Source organism: Puntigrus tetrazona, chromosome 7 (assembly GCF_018831695.1).
Source record: "Puntigrus tetrazona isolate hp1 chromosome 7, ASM1883169v1, whole genome shotgun sequence".
Taxonomy (NCBI): domain Eukaryota; kingdom Metazoa; phylum Chordata; class Actinopteri; order Cypriniformes; family Cyprinidae; genus Puntigrus; species Puntigrus tetrazona.
In genome coordinates, this window is record NC_056705.1 from 36585132 (window position 1) to 36598950 (window position 13819).

The following is a 13819-nucleotide window of genomic DNA, read 5'->3' on the forward strand; positions in this document are numbered from 1 at the left end:
AAAAATCTGAAATATGGCTGTGATAAAAGTGTGTTTGACTCATGGGGTTCTTGTCAATGCAATAATGGAAATTTCTGCTAGAATCTTAACATGTTTTTCTGAAAAAGTGCTTTTGACAACCAAAGAACAAATACATATATGATCTGCCACAAAATGAATATTTAAAAGAAATCTGGGATTGAAGCTTGTAAACATTACAAATTACAAAATATGAGTGCCATTTATGTATCATGATTTAGCAATATGTTGCCTGTCATACTTCAACAATATATATTTTTTTTTTATAGGCTGAATTTTGAAACTTTTCACAGCATGGTTCCATTTGTTCAAACTAACAGCTAATGTGAAATATTGAAAAATATTTGTAAGGCAGTAATGTTAATAATGTTAATTATTAATTGTAATGTTAATGTTCTTTACTAAAACATTATTAAAATCAAATGTTGTATCTGTAATATAATTTGATGGGCCTCAGATAATAATAGCAATAAACAGCTTCCTTTTATTAATAATGATAAAATGTACTGCTTAAAGTGAATGAAAACACCCTGCAAAAATTAAATCTGAAAGTTATTGTCTCTCAAAGAAGGAGTCGACTCTGAATCATTGAAACCAGTAGTTTTTAAAATTAATCCCAGGTTGTTTTATGTTAATGTCAACATGAAATATGATGATGGTCTGTTGGTCTGAATGAAAATGCAAATTCATTCTTCACCACTAGGTGCCTCTTTTTGGAGTGCTACAAACACTCTACACAAATCAGACTACACTCACAAAAGCTGCTTTATCAGGCATTACAGGTATGATGAAATGGTGAGACCAATCGAACCAGTCTTAGACCCCGTTTACACTAGTGCATTTTTGTTTTATCGTTTCAGAAATGATCTCAGTTTACACTACACAATCTAAAACATAGTAAAACATATATATGGGTACAAGCATGATGTTATTGTTTGCACGGTTGTCAAATGTACACAAAGCGAAAGTGGGCAGCCACGCCATAGTTTTCAAAGTCTCCTTTTGTCTCTGTTTACATTGAAATGCAACCCCGAAATTTTCAAACAAAAACAGTGTCTGCAGCGTTCTCAAAAGTCTCTGTTTTCGAGGGTGAAAAATGCCAGAGCAGTGTTAACACTAGGTTACTTGTGTAACCCAGGTTCTCTGAGAACAGAGTAAGGTATCTAACTATGGGAAATGCCGCAGGCATGATAGACTATAGAAGCACCATTTACAAAATGTCTGACCGAAGGATGGACCAATCTTGACAAGGGGCTGACCCCCCTCCCATGTATATAGAGCTGTGATCTCCGAACACAGCATTCTTAACACACTCTTCCCCTGTGTAATGCGAATAAGGAAGCTTGGTGAGATACTTCGCTCTGTTCTCAAAGAATGTTATGCATGTAACCTAATGTTCTCTTGATGCTTTCCGATGACACCAAACAGACTAAAAATATTCCAAAATATTCTCCAGCCTTTATTGAAGAGTTCACAGAATTGTTATCAATGATTTGTTCAGAGTTTGACTGTTTTGTGATTGCAGGGGATTTTAATATCCACATAGAAAATGCAGAAATCAAAACTACAAAAGAATTTATAACTGTTTTAAACACTTTTGAGCTGATTCAGCATGTGCATGGACCTACACATCACCATGGGCACACGCTAGATTTACTCATCAGTAAGGGTTTACAGCTTTCATCCATTGTTATCAAGGATGTAGCACTGTCTGATCACTTCTGTATTTTCTTTGATATATTGATCTCTGCTACCACTGAATCCAGATCTGTCACTGTCAGAAAGAGATGCATTAATGAGAACACAAGTGTGCTATTTATGAAGGCTGTTTCTTCAATGCCAAGCATTTCTGCCGACTGCGTTGATCTTCTCCTAGAGTCCTTTGACTCAAAAGTTAAGAATGTCATGGATGACATTGCACCTGTGAAAGTCAGTAAGAAGACTGGCAGACAAAAGTCATGTTGGAGAAAATCAACAGCAGTGCAGATCATGAAAAGGCAATGCAGAAAGGCTGAGCGGACGTGGCGGAAGACAAAACTTGAAATCCACTATAGCATCTATAAAGACAGCCTGCATGCTTTTAATGTGGAATTAGCCACAGCAAGACAGAAGTTTTTCTCAAACCTTATAAATAGTAACCTGAACAACACCCGCACTCTTTTTGCTACGGTTGAGAGACTGACAAACCCCCCAAGTCAGATTCCCAGTGAAATGCTTTCTGACAGCAAATGCAATGAGTTTGCCTCATTCTTTTCTGAGAAGATCGAAAATATCAGAAAGGCAATTAAAACATCAGATGATGTAGAGATATGTCAGATTCAACCAAAATCTCAAAAAGGAGTCACTATGTGTGTTTTTGACGCAATTGATAGCAAAACTTTGGAGGAAGTAGTACAGCACCTAAAATCCTCAACCTGCTGTCTTGACACACTTCCCACATCCTTTCTTAAAAGCGTGTTTGACTGTTTAAAAGCTGACATCTTAGAAGTGGTGAACACATCACTTCTTTCTGGGACTTTTCCAAACGCCCTGAAAACTGCGGTTGTTAAGCCCCTCCTGAAAAAGAGAAATCTTGATAACAGTATATTGAGTAACTATAGACCGATATCAAATCTTCCGGTCATAGGCAAGATCATTGAAAAGGTAGTTCTGAATCAGCTGAACAGCTACTTGAACTCAAATGGTTATCTGGATAATTTTCAATCTGGTTTCAGACCGCACCACAGCACAGAGACAGCGTTAGTTAAGATAATAAATGATATTCGCCTAAACTCTGATTCTGGTAAAATATCAGTGCTGGTACTACTAGATCTTAGTGCTGCGTTTGACACTGTCGATCATAACATTCTTCTAGACAGACTGGAAAACTGGGTCGGGCTTTCTGGAATGGCTCTAAACTGGTTCAGGTCATATTTAGAGGGGAGGGGTTATTATGTGAGTATAGGAGAGCATAAGTCTAAGTGGACGTCCATGACATGCGGAGTCCCACAATGCGCCGCTCTTGTTTAGCCTGTATATGCTCCCACTAAGTCAAATAATGAGAAAGAATCAAATTGCCTATCACAGCTATGCTGACGACACGCAGATTTACCTAGCCTTATCACCAAGTGACTACAGCCCCATTGACTCACTCTGCCAATGCATTGATGAAATCAACAGTTGGATGTGCAAAAATTTTCTTCAGTTAAACAAGGAGAAAACTGAGGTCATTGCATTTGGAAATAAAGATGAAGTTCACAAGGTGAATGCATATCTTGACTCAAGGGGTCAAATAACCAAAAGGCAAGTCAAGAATCTTGGTGTGATTCTAGAGACCGACCTTAGTTTCAGCTGTCATGTCAAAGCAGTGACTAAATCAGCGTACTATCACCTAAAAAATATTGCAAGAATCAGATGCTTTGTGCCCAGGCAAGACCTGGAGAAACTAGTCCATGCCTTCATCACCAGCAGGGTGGACTATTGTAATGGTCTCCTCACTGGCCTTCCAAAAAAGACCATCAGACAGCTGCAGCTCATCCAGAACGCTGCTGCCAGGATCCTGACTCGAACCAGAAAATCAGAGCACATCACACCAGTCCTCAGGTCCTTACACTGGCTTCCAGTGACATTTAGAATTGATTTTAAAGCACTTTTACTCGTTTATAAATCACTCAATGGACTAGGACCTAAATACATTGCAGATATGATCACTATTTATACACCTAACAGACCACTCAGATCACTAGGATCAAGTCAGTTAGAAATACCAAAGGTTCACACCAAACAAGGAGAATCTGCTTTTAGTTATTATGCTGCTCGCATCTGGAACCAGCTTCCTGAAGAGATCAGATGTGCTGAAACATTAGTCACTTTTAAATCCAGACTCAAAACTCATCTGTTTAGTTGTGCATTTACAGAATGAGCACTGTGCTGCGTCCGAACTGTGCTACTTTGCTTCTTTTATTTAAACTGTTTTAATCTCTTTTTGCTTTAAATTCAATTTATCTTAAATCAGTGTTTTTATTTTATTTTAATTTCTTTTATTGTTATTTAAACCTTGTAATTATTTTATTTCCTCTTTTGTAAAGCACTTTGAATTACCATTGTGTATGAAATGTGCTATATAAATAAACTTGCCTTGCCTTGCCTTGCCTAAAAAGAAAGATAACCTTTCATTTTTCCAAAGGGCACACTGTAGAAAACTTGCTGCCGCATAAATATCTACTTTGTACTCCTTTGAACAACGCCCATAAGGTAGAAATCCTTTGTGTAGAATGTGCCCTTAAACCCTCTGGGCAATGAAGACTCCTAGATGTATAGGCTAGTTCAATTGCCTCCACCATCCAATAGGAGAGGTGCTCGGAGGAGAACAGCCTACCCTTACAGTGAGTGTCCCATGAAATGAATAACTGATCGCTCTTCCTGAATAATTCCTGTTTAAATATTATATAAATAATACACTGTATTTTTTAATGTGTGTCTATCATCACATTATTGTATACTCTCACATATATTACTATAATCTTTTAGTTTTTAATATTTGGCATGTGTGCTGCTGCGCTACCAATGTGCCTGAACGCACCTCTTTTTTAGACCAGCACGCCAATGGGCACCAAATGGGCGCAAATTCAGGTGCTGGACGAGAAAATGAGAACCGCATTGCGTTGAATGAACGATAGGGCCCAAAGTGTGCAATTATCCTTCCTCTGAAGAAGAACATTGAGGAGGGTAAACGCACACAACTACAAAGCAGAGCTGTTATAAGCAGAATGTCATCCCGACTAAAATTCAGACATGCTTGATGAACTAACAAGGCATGTAACACACCCACTCACTTAGTTGAGGCTAAAGGAAGTAGTAAGAGTGTTTTCAAGCATAGGACCTTAATATAAAAACTCTCTAGAGGTTCAAACAGGGCCTGAGTTAAAGAATTCAAGACCATGGACAAACCCCATGATGGGACCAGCTGTTCAACACTGGTCTCAAACGCTTCACCCCTTTAATTAAATGGCATACCCACTAAAACACACTGAAACTCTTTCAAATCCCACATGACAAGTGGAAATAGCAGCCAGATTTCTGTTATTGGAGAGAATGGTCCCCCGTTGTTCAGTATGCAAAAAACAGAGAACATCTTCTACTGAAAAGGAATAATTAGTGCTCCAGTCCTCAAACGCTCGATTTGAGATCATATCATTTGAGATCGCTCTGGATTGTGTTTATTACCTCCTGGGAAAGCCAGAGTGCATTTAACCCTTCAAGGGCCATACCCAAAGGTTGATTTGTTCAGGGTAGGGATGAAATATCAGTCCCCCTGCTTGTGACAGCAGACCCCAGCATAATGGGAGCAGCCAGGGTTCCTCCCGAAGAAGCTGGATGATCTCTGTTAGCCAGTCTTCCTGCAAAAAGGAGAAATAATCTGTTTTCTCTTACTCTGTCTAGAGTGGGAGAAATTGACTCTAGGGTGGAAATGTGTATAGCAACATCCAATCGCACATTTTCATCCTTGAGAGACAAGAATAGTGGACTTTTGGCCTTTGCCTGTAAGGTGAAGACATGTATTTTATGTACTGCCCCAACATTCAACATGTATCCCCTTGGCGATTGATATACGCCACCACCATTGTGTTGTCTGCTCTGACTAGAGCATGAAATCCTTCCAGAGATGGTAGAAAATGCTTCAGTGCCAGAAAAACTGCCATCAGCCGCAACGTGTTTATGTGAAGTTTGTGAAGCTGGGGCGCCCAACAACTATTTGCTGATCTGCCTTGAAAAGCAGCCCCCACCCTGTCAGGGATGCATAAGTCAGAGGCAGGTCCTGAACAAGGCTAGGTTTGCTTTTGCAAAACTGGTCTAGGCACTGATAAAACGCCATTATCCTCCTTTCTAAGAGCATGGCGCGGAATGTCACAGAGTCTGTTCGCAAACCTAGATACTCTGTCTCCTGGGAGGGAACCATCTGGCTTTTGGCGTAGCTTATCCTGAATCCCAGATTCATGACATGAGATGTGAGCAACTCTGTGTCCCTCTTCATGCGCTCTCGCGAATGAGCACACATCAGATAATTGTCCAAATAAGCAGATATTCTAAGAGCCTCATGTCTCAGCAGCAATAATGACTCTATACATCTGCTGAACACACTGGGAGCAAGGCTGAGCCCAAATGGGAAAGTAACAAATTTGTACGCTTCACTCTGAAAAGAAAAACCTGAGATATTTCCTGTGCGCCGGATAGATGCCCGAGATCGACCACGGCAAACCAATCGCATCAATGGATTGAATGAGTAAGAGGCCCGACTGTGAGCATCTTGAATTTATACTTAAGTGCTTGTTTAGAGAATCCAGATCCATCTTTCCCCCAGTGGAAATCGCCTTATAGCCGTTGTTATGCCTGGGAAAGAAAGGAAATTAATAGATATGCCTTTTAACTCCACCCGAAGCCTCCTGGATGCCCAGGAGTTACAGGCCATGCAATGCCAAGCTTAGCTGCTGCACACTTACAAACCTCCTCTAAGTCACAATCCAAAAACGTCAACGCCTCATCTCCACTTTGCCTGCTCACGGATCTGGATGCTTGAGCATCAATTCATAACATATTTCTTTTAGCGAGGGGAAGAAGCTCAGTAATAAGCAGAGAATCCACAACAGATTATTTTTTTTGGACTGTACTGTGTTTGGCAACATCCACCTTAATGGTACATTTATGAACTATAGCAAAGTCTTCACAGAGAAGAGAACAAGAATGCCGTTTTGGGGATCACAGCTGTATATAGGGTGGGGGTGGGCTCCTTGTTGAGAGCTTTGATTGGTCTGTCCTTTGGGCTGATGTTTTGTAATTGGTACTTCCGTAGTCGATCATGCCTGGGGAGTTTCCTATAGAGAACGATTGGCGCAACCTTAGCAAAAGATGTGTTTTAAAATGTTAACGGGGCCTTAGCATCATGTAAAGGACGGGCTTGGAAAAATTAATCGTTAAGCAAATGGTTTGGGAGTCGTCGAGCAAGTAAAAGAAAAAATAAATACATAATATAAGACAATGAAAGTGTTTTTTGACCTTGCAAGCATGACAACCTGTTGTTTGGGACTCCCAAAACCAAAATATAAACCTTTCATAACTGAAAGCACTTTTTTATTTAGCATTAACTATGAGAGTTCATGAAATTTGTACTGATATTTCTAAATGCTTTTATAAGTGTGTGTTCTTTCTGCAGTTTCAGTCCCTATTTTTTGTAATTGCACGGAAAAATCATGCAGTACAATTAAAATGTTAATATTTGTGATATATCCTTTTGAAACGTATAAATGTATCTGTGAAATTGTTTTCTTTTGAAAATGAGAAGCAGTTTGGATGATCTGCAGGGCACCGTGCACATGTCATGTGTTTCAAAGACGCGCAGTAAAAGATATTCCCTCTGGGCTGTTTGCTCTTTTCTGCACTCATCTCTCGACTCTCTCCACTCCCTCCATCTCACAGCATCACGCTCTAAAATTAGCTGAGAACACTGAGCTCTGAACTGGACTTCCTTCCCTGATCAACAGCCCCTCTGTCTCCAGCTCCAACTAAAATCAATGCGCAGCAATTCATGCCCTCAAGAGGTGTTTATGAACAAGTTATGCAACCAATTTTTTAATACTCGGTGTAATTGATATTTATGATTCAAAATGTTTAATTCTGATTAAATGAAAATAAATTTAATTGATCTTGTGAATAGAAATGAAACTTTTAGATACAATTTAATGTTTTTTACAATCTAATCAACAAAAAAAAACTTTTACAAATTTTTAGATTAATAAAATTTGGATTAGCATGGAATAAATTATTAAATTCAATCATATTATAATGCTTGATTAAATAATGCATTTAAATCATTTGTAATTAAAACTTCTATAAATGTTTATTTGAAATGTTTCAGATGGAGTAAGTCACGAAAATTGATCATTTGCAGCGATTCAAAACAAAAGTGAAGAAGAATGACTTATGTAAATATAATAAAATCGAATCATTTTGAATCAGTTTTCTGAAGTTCGTTTTTTTCTGTGGATTGTTCAACATCTAGATTTATAAGTGCATTTTCACATTTATTTAAAACAAACTGGTCAAAAGCAAGTAATTTATTGACAAAGGACTAAAAAATTCTATTTAATTTCATTAAATTTAATTCAATTAATTTCAATAAATAAATGAACTTGTTTAAATCCGTGCCCCACATAAGGTGTGTTAGTGAATGCATTTTCTTGTTGGGTTATGAATGGGTAAACTTCCAAATGAATTTCAAGTAAATATTTATGAATGGCTGGAAACAGGGGAATGGTTGTTGTGACCGCACTGAAGGCATTTCAATTCCCTTTAAGTACACAAAAACACTGAATGTCCAGCCAATAGCCTGAGAGTAAAGAAAAGGGAGAAAACTGTAAGACTTGTCCACTTTCTCTCAGTGATTTGCGCAGCTCGTCTGTGACCATGGCACAGTCTCGGCTTCTGCTGTTAGCGATCTGCTTTAGCGTCCTCCAGTCCGGTTGTGGCCTTCCGTCTCGCTCCAAAAAAGCAGTTCCAGCTCGTCAGAGAGGTAACTTTCATGTCAGGACTGCGTGTTTTTCCTTAGACCCTTCAGATTCAGAACTTTTGTAGTGTATTGAATGCGTTGATTTGATCTGACCTCTTCTGCTGAGATGCAGCGACGGAGGATGAAGACATGAGGACGCAGATCGACAAGCTGTGGCAGGAAGTCAATTCCCTGAAAGAGATGCAGGCGCTGCAAACAGGTAAACAGTCATTCGTGGCTGATTTCTTTAAAAAAGCGTGCTAATTCTGCAGATCATTATTTAATATTATGGCTGGTTCACGCCACAAGTGTTAGCCGTGAATGTTGTTAACAGGTTCGCATCGAAAATATCTCTGTGATGAAGAAGCCTGCTTAATTGTATAGAACGTGCACTTGTAGTGTACTTCAAATCAGGCACATAATATATGGAATATAATTTCACTTTCATACAATGTTACTGTAGGTATACTTTTAAAAAGCACACTTTGCAATAATGCAAAATTAAAAAGTTGACTTTGAAATATAAATGTAATAGTGTTTTCAATATTTTCAAATTAAAACATGATCCTATTCAGTTCACAAGTATGCTCTACTACTAATACTAATGATAATAATGACTACATATCACTGTATTTTTATTACTTTTATTGTTATAACTGTAAAATTGGAATGTATGGTATCTTTTTAAACAGTATGTATAACAGAAGTAGTAATAATAGCTTACTATCAGGCTGTTCTTATGTTAGGACTGATTTAAAATTTCATAAGTTTTCAGGCTAAGAAAGACTCGTCATGGCACTTGCTATTTTTTTTTGCTCTTTTGTTGGTTTTGATTGCTTCTATTGTCATCATTTGTAAGTAGCATTGGATAAAAGCAGCTGCAAAAACAGTGGTTTCCAACCGTGTTCCTGGAGGCCCCCCAACTCCTTAATCAAACACACCTGATTCAGATAATCAGCTCATTAATAGAGACTCTGGAATGGGTGTGCTGGGGGGCCTCCAGGAACGTGGTTGGGAACCACTTTGTAAATACACTAGTAACAAAACGCATTATTAGATGGACGCGTAACATAGATTGGCAGTAAAGACATTTACAACTGTCATATTACAAAGGATTCTATTTCAAAGCTGTGTTTTTTCGTTCTTCAAAGAATCTTGAAAACAAAAGGGAGCACTCTTTCACAAGAATATTAAGCAGTGCGACTTTTTTCAACTGAAATGTTTTAAATCAGCATATTATTATGATTTCTGAAGAGACACTGAAAACTGGAGTAATGATGCCAAAAATTTTGCTTCATCATAAAGGGAATAAATTACATTTGAAAGCATTTTTAAATGAAAAAAATATTTTTATTGATATATATATATATATATATATATATACATGCAACCATGGTGAGCCTAATTGACTTTTATCAAGAACAAAGTTAAAAAAACAACAACCCCAAACGTTTTGAACTATAGTAAGAACTATAGTATTTATTTTTTAAATATATGTTTTAAATGTTATGAAGGACTAAAATCTAAAGGACTAAAAATCTAACCTTTTACTGGATAATAAGAATTTAGAACTGGGGAAATATCATTATGAGATAAACATTTTTCTCTAACACACACTGACCACATTTAATGGCACCCTTTTATTCAATACCTTTTGAAACCTTCATTTGCAAGTTTAACTGCTGTATAAGGCCTGATGAGGTTAGAGAACACCTGACAAGAGATCAGAGACCGTTCTTCCATCCAGAAACCTTTAGATTTCAAAGAGGATTTAGATTCAAACAAGATGTCCAGGACCTCCAGCAGAAATATAGGCCCACAGCATCAAAAACACAGCGGTATATTTCAATGTACTTTTTATTCCTGTGTTCAGCAAACCCGTCATGAGCGTTTGCCGCTAAAATTTTTTAGTTTCATCTGTCCATAGAAGCCAGTCCAATTAGCCGGTATGTTTTTGGATCAGTTATAATCTTTCTTGAAACCCTCTCAAACGACATGTAGTGAGGTAGGTGCTGTTTGTTTTTCTGCAGTTCTCACGCTGTGGTCCTTGGATAGTCTTTAGCCCCTCAAACTCTCCTCACTGTGCTTTAGGACGATACAGACACACGTCTTCTTCCAGGCATTTTATGTTAATCGGAAGTTATTGCCCTGATGGTGATATCAGAAATATATTCTTTGATTTTTCTCATTGTGATGGATGCTTACGTGAATTTGGGCTTTGTTTTGCCCCCCGTTTATATTTCTGTGAAGCCATGGCTGAATAATTTCGTGTCTATAATCACCCTGGAGCGCTCACAACTGTGAATATGAATGGGAATATACTTCAAAGATTTTTTTCTTTTCTAAAATTCCTAGGGGCGCCAATATTTGTGTCCAACGTGTATTTGAGAAAACATTCATAATGGTACTTCCCCCAATCTTAAATTCGTATTATCCAGATTTTTAGGATACAAGATCAAAAGGATTAACAAAGCAGATTTTCACAACCTTATTTACCAAGGGTGCCAATATTTTTGTCCGTGACTGTTCACTGTACACAAAGCGCTTGTTGGTTGCTGCTTTGCCTTTAGCTCATGGGAAGAAAGCTAATATATCTTATTAATGCAGTAAAAATGCTTCATAAAAAATACTTGTTATTCGCATAATGCATGTGCGAACCTGCTATAAACCAGAGTTTGAGTGAACGTGTGTGTACGTTTCAGTTTGCCTGCGCGGCATCAAAGCCCACAGGAAGTGTTACCTGCTTTCTGAGCAGGCCAAGCACTACCACGAGGCCAACGAGGACTGCATCGCGCAGGGAGGGACCCTGGCCATACCTCGAGACATCAGCCAGAACGACGAGCTCACGGACTACGTCAAGCGCAGCGCAGCCGCATCCAAAGATTTCTGGATCGGCATAACTGACATAGTGAAGGAAGGCCAGTACGTGGACGTGAACAGCCTGCCTGTCGCTTTCTTCCACTGGGATCGTTCCAAGAGAGAGCCGACCGGAGGGAAGAGAGAGAGCTGCGTCGCGCTTTCGCTGGCAGCGCAGGGAAAGTGGCACGACGAGGTCTGTCGCAGTCAGAAGAAGTACATTTGTGAATATCTGATCCCGTGATGTGTGTGTGACAGCCCGTCATCATTAAAAATGAAACGCTCGGCGGTGATGCATGACGTGTCCTCTTTATTCAATCGAACGCTAGAGGAACAATAAACGGAAACTATGGAATTAATCTGGATTACGGTAACATTTTGACTTCACAAACAGTTAGTTTTGACGATTTGGAATATTTTCCATTGTGTCATCTGTTCATGTCAATCGTGAAAAAAAAAAAAAGGGGGATGAAAAAACAACAAAAACAAAAGTTGTGTATTTATATAGATCGCATTATATCAAACATCTGTCTTTTATTTGAGAGAAGTGCAGCACTACAAACAAAGAGAATGAAGATAAAATGCAAACCGTAAAAGTAAAAATTTTTTTTTTAAATCACCCCCTTTTATTTTAGTCAAAATTAAAATACAATAAAATAAATTAAAATAAAAGAACCCCCCTTTATTTGAATAAACATTAGAGGATTTGACTTCAGTAAAATCTGTTGAGTTTAACTCAAAATGAATTACTAAATGAATTAACCCCAATAAAGAGCCTAATAACGTATATTGACGTTTAAACTAATAAAATTGACAATAACACATTACAAACTATTGAAAACTACATCTTTACAGGAAAACAAAAAATATAAAATCAAATTAGAAATCAAAATATTAAGAATTATAATAAATGCAAAACACTACAAAAATACAAAACACTAAAGTATGTGGAGCTTTTTATCAGTTATACTTTATTAAAAGTTATTATAATAAAGTTATAACTACATAATTATAAATTATTAAATGTTGGAAAGCCAGAAGAAAACCGCATTGGCATGCATATTATACACACACATAATTATATATATATATATATATATATATATATATATATATATATATATATATATATATATATATATATATATATATATATATATATATATATACACACACATATATATATATATATATATATATATATATATATATATATATATACACATATATATATATATATATATATATATATATATATATATATATATATATATATATATATATATATATATATATATATATATACATATATATATATAATGTATATATATATATATATGTATATATATATATATGTGTGTGTGTGTGTGTGTGTGTGTGTGTTTTATCATTTGTATACTTTTATATACCTGTACATACTACTTTCCTTGTTTATTTTCTTTCTTTATTTCTAAAATTCAAGTGTTGAGAACTAAGCGAACATAATAAAAAAGATTCTGGCAAACTTATAATGACAGCAGACTTCTTTCAAAAGGTTGAAGTGTGCTCTTTTAGGACAAGTTTTATATTTCATAACTATCACGCAAAGTCTCGCATTACACCACAATATTTTCGCTTTACTAGCTGCCAGTTTACGCGCTCAGCTGTTTTATAATGTACACAGACAGAGTGTTGTCGGAAGTGACGCAGATTGATGCGAAGTCTCGCGAAAGTGCGTGGCGGCCATTTTTCCTCCATTGATTGCTGTTTTTGCTTACAGTCCAAGCAGAAAGAAAGTAACACAGATTAAGCTGGATTAACGGCCATTTAGCCCAAAAGTAGTTTCTTCGGCATCGCCTCTTTTTAGCTAACACGCTCAGAATGGTGTCTCGAAGCGCCTCGCAGAGCTCCTGTTGACAGCGCACCGCGGCCGGAGGATCCGATGGAAATGGTGCCCAGCGAAGAAAAGCAGCTTGTGCCCAAAGAGGTGAGACAAGATCGACCTCAAAATAACGCGCGGGGATCGCACCTCCGCGCTCTTTAAATCGCGCCACGAGCCAGGGACTCGCGTTTAAATGAATGCAGGGGGACGCGCGAAGTGCGCGTCAGTGTTGAGTTTAGCGGCTAGCAGCAGAGTGTTAGCAGCAGCTCAGCTAACTATCAGTCAACAAGTCTTTTCAAGATATTAAATACGTAAATAACCGGTCGGGTCCGGCGGTTTATGTGATTAATAAGGCGGATAATGTGTTGTCATGTGTGCCGTCCGACTGTTTACTTTCCACGCAGTCTGTAAAGTGTCCTGCCGGAGTGAGTTTAGGGAGGCGCTAAAGTGTGCGCCATAGTTTATGTTAGCAGCTCAGATTAGACCGTTTGATTTAATCCACATCACTTCGTTCGTGGTCGTGATTCAGATTAGATTCATAATTCAGGTATTTTAGGAGCGCT

The 13819-nt window shown here is 37.7% G+C and overlaps 2 protein-coding genes across 3 annotated transcripts in view; both read left to right on the plus strand.

Annotated features, from left to right (window-relative positions):
* The first annotated feature begins 8417 nt into the window (after nucleotides 1-8417).
* On the plus strand, nucleotides 8418-11683 carry clec3a (C-type lectin domain family 3, member A). The gene is made up of 3 exons (XM_043245506.1): nucleotides 8418-8563; nucleotides 8673-8759; nucleotides 11242-11683. Exons 1-3 carry the CDS (start codon nucleotides 8458-8460, stop codon nucleotides 11637-11639), a joined length of 591 nt encoding a protein of 196 aa, XP_043101441.1. The 5' UTR covers nucleotides 8418-8457; the 3' UTR covers nucleotides 11640-11683.
* A 1405-nt stretch (nucleotides 11684-13088) lies between these two features.
* usp47 (ubiquitin specific peptidase 47) overlaps nucleotides 13089-13819 on the plus strand; it is a 26262-nt gene continuing 25531 nt past the window's right edge. For both annotated transcript variants that reach the window (XM_043244049.1, XM_043244050.1), the window contains exon 1: nucleotides 13089-13361. In XM_043244049.1, the coding sequence (XP_043099984.1) occupies nucleotides 13317-13361 (45 nt within the window). In that variant the 5' untranslated portion in view covers nucleotides 13089-13316. The remainder of the gene's footprint in view (nucleotides 13362-13819) is intronic.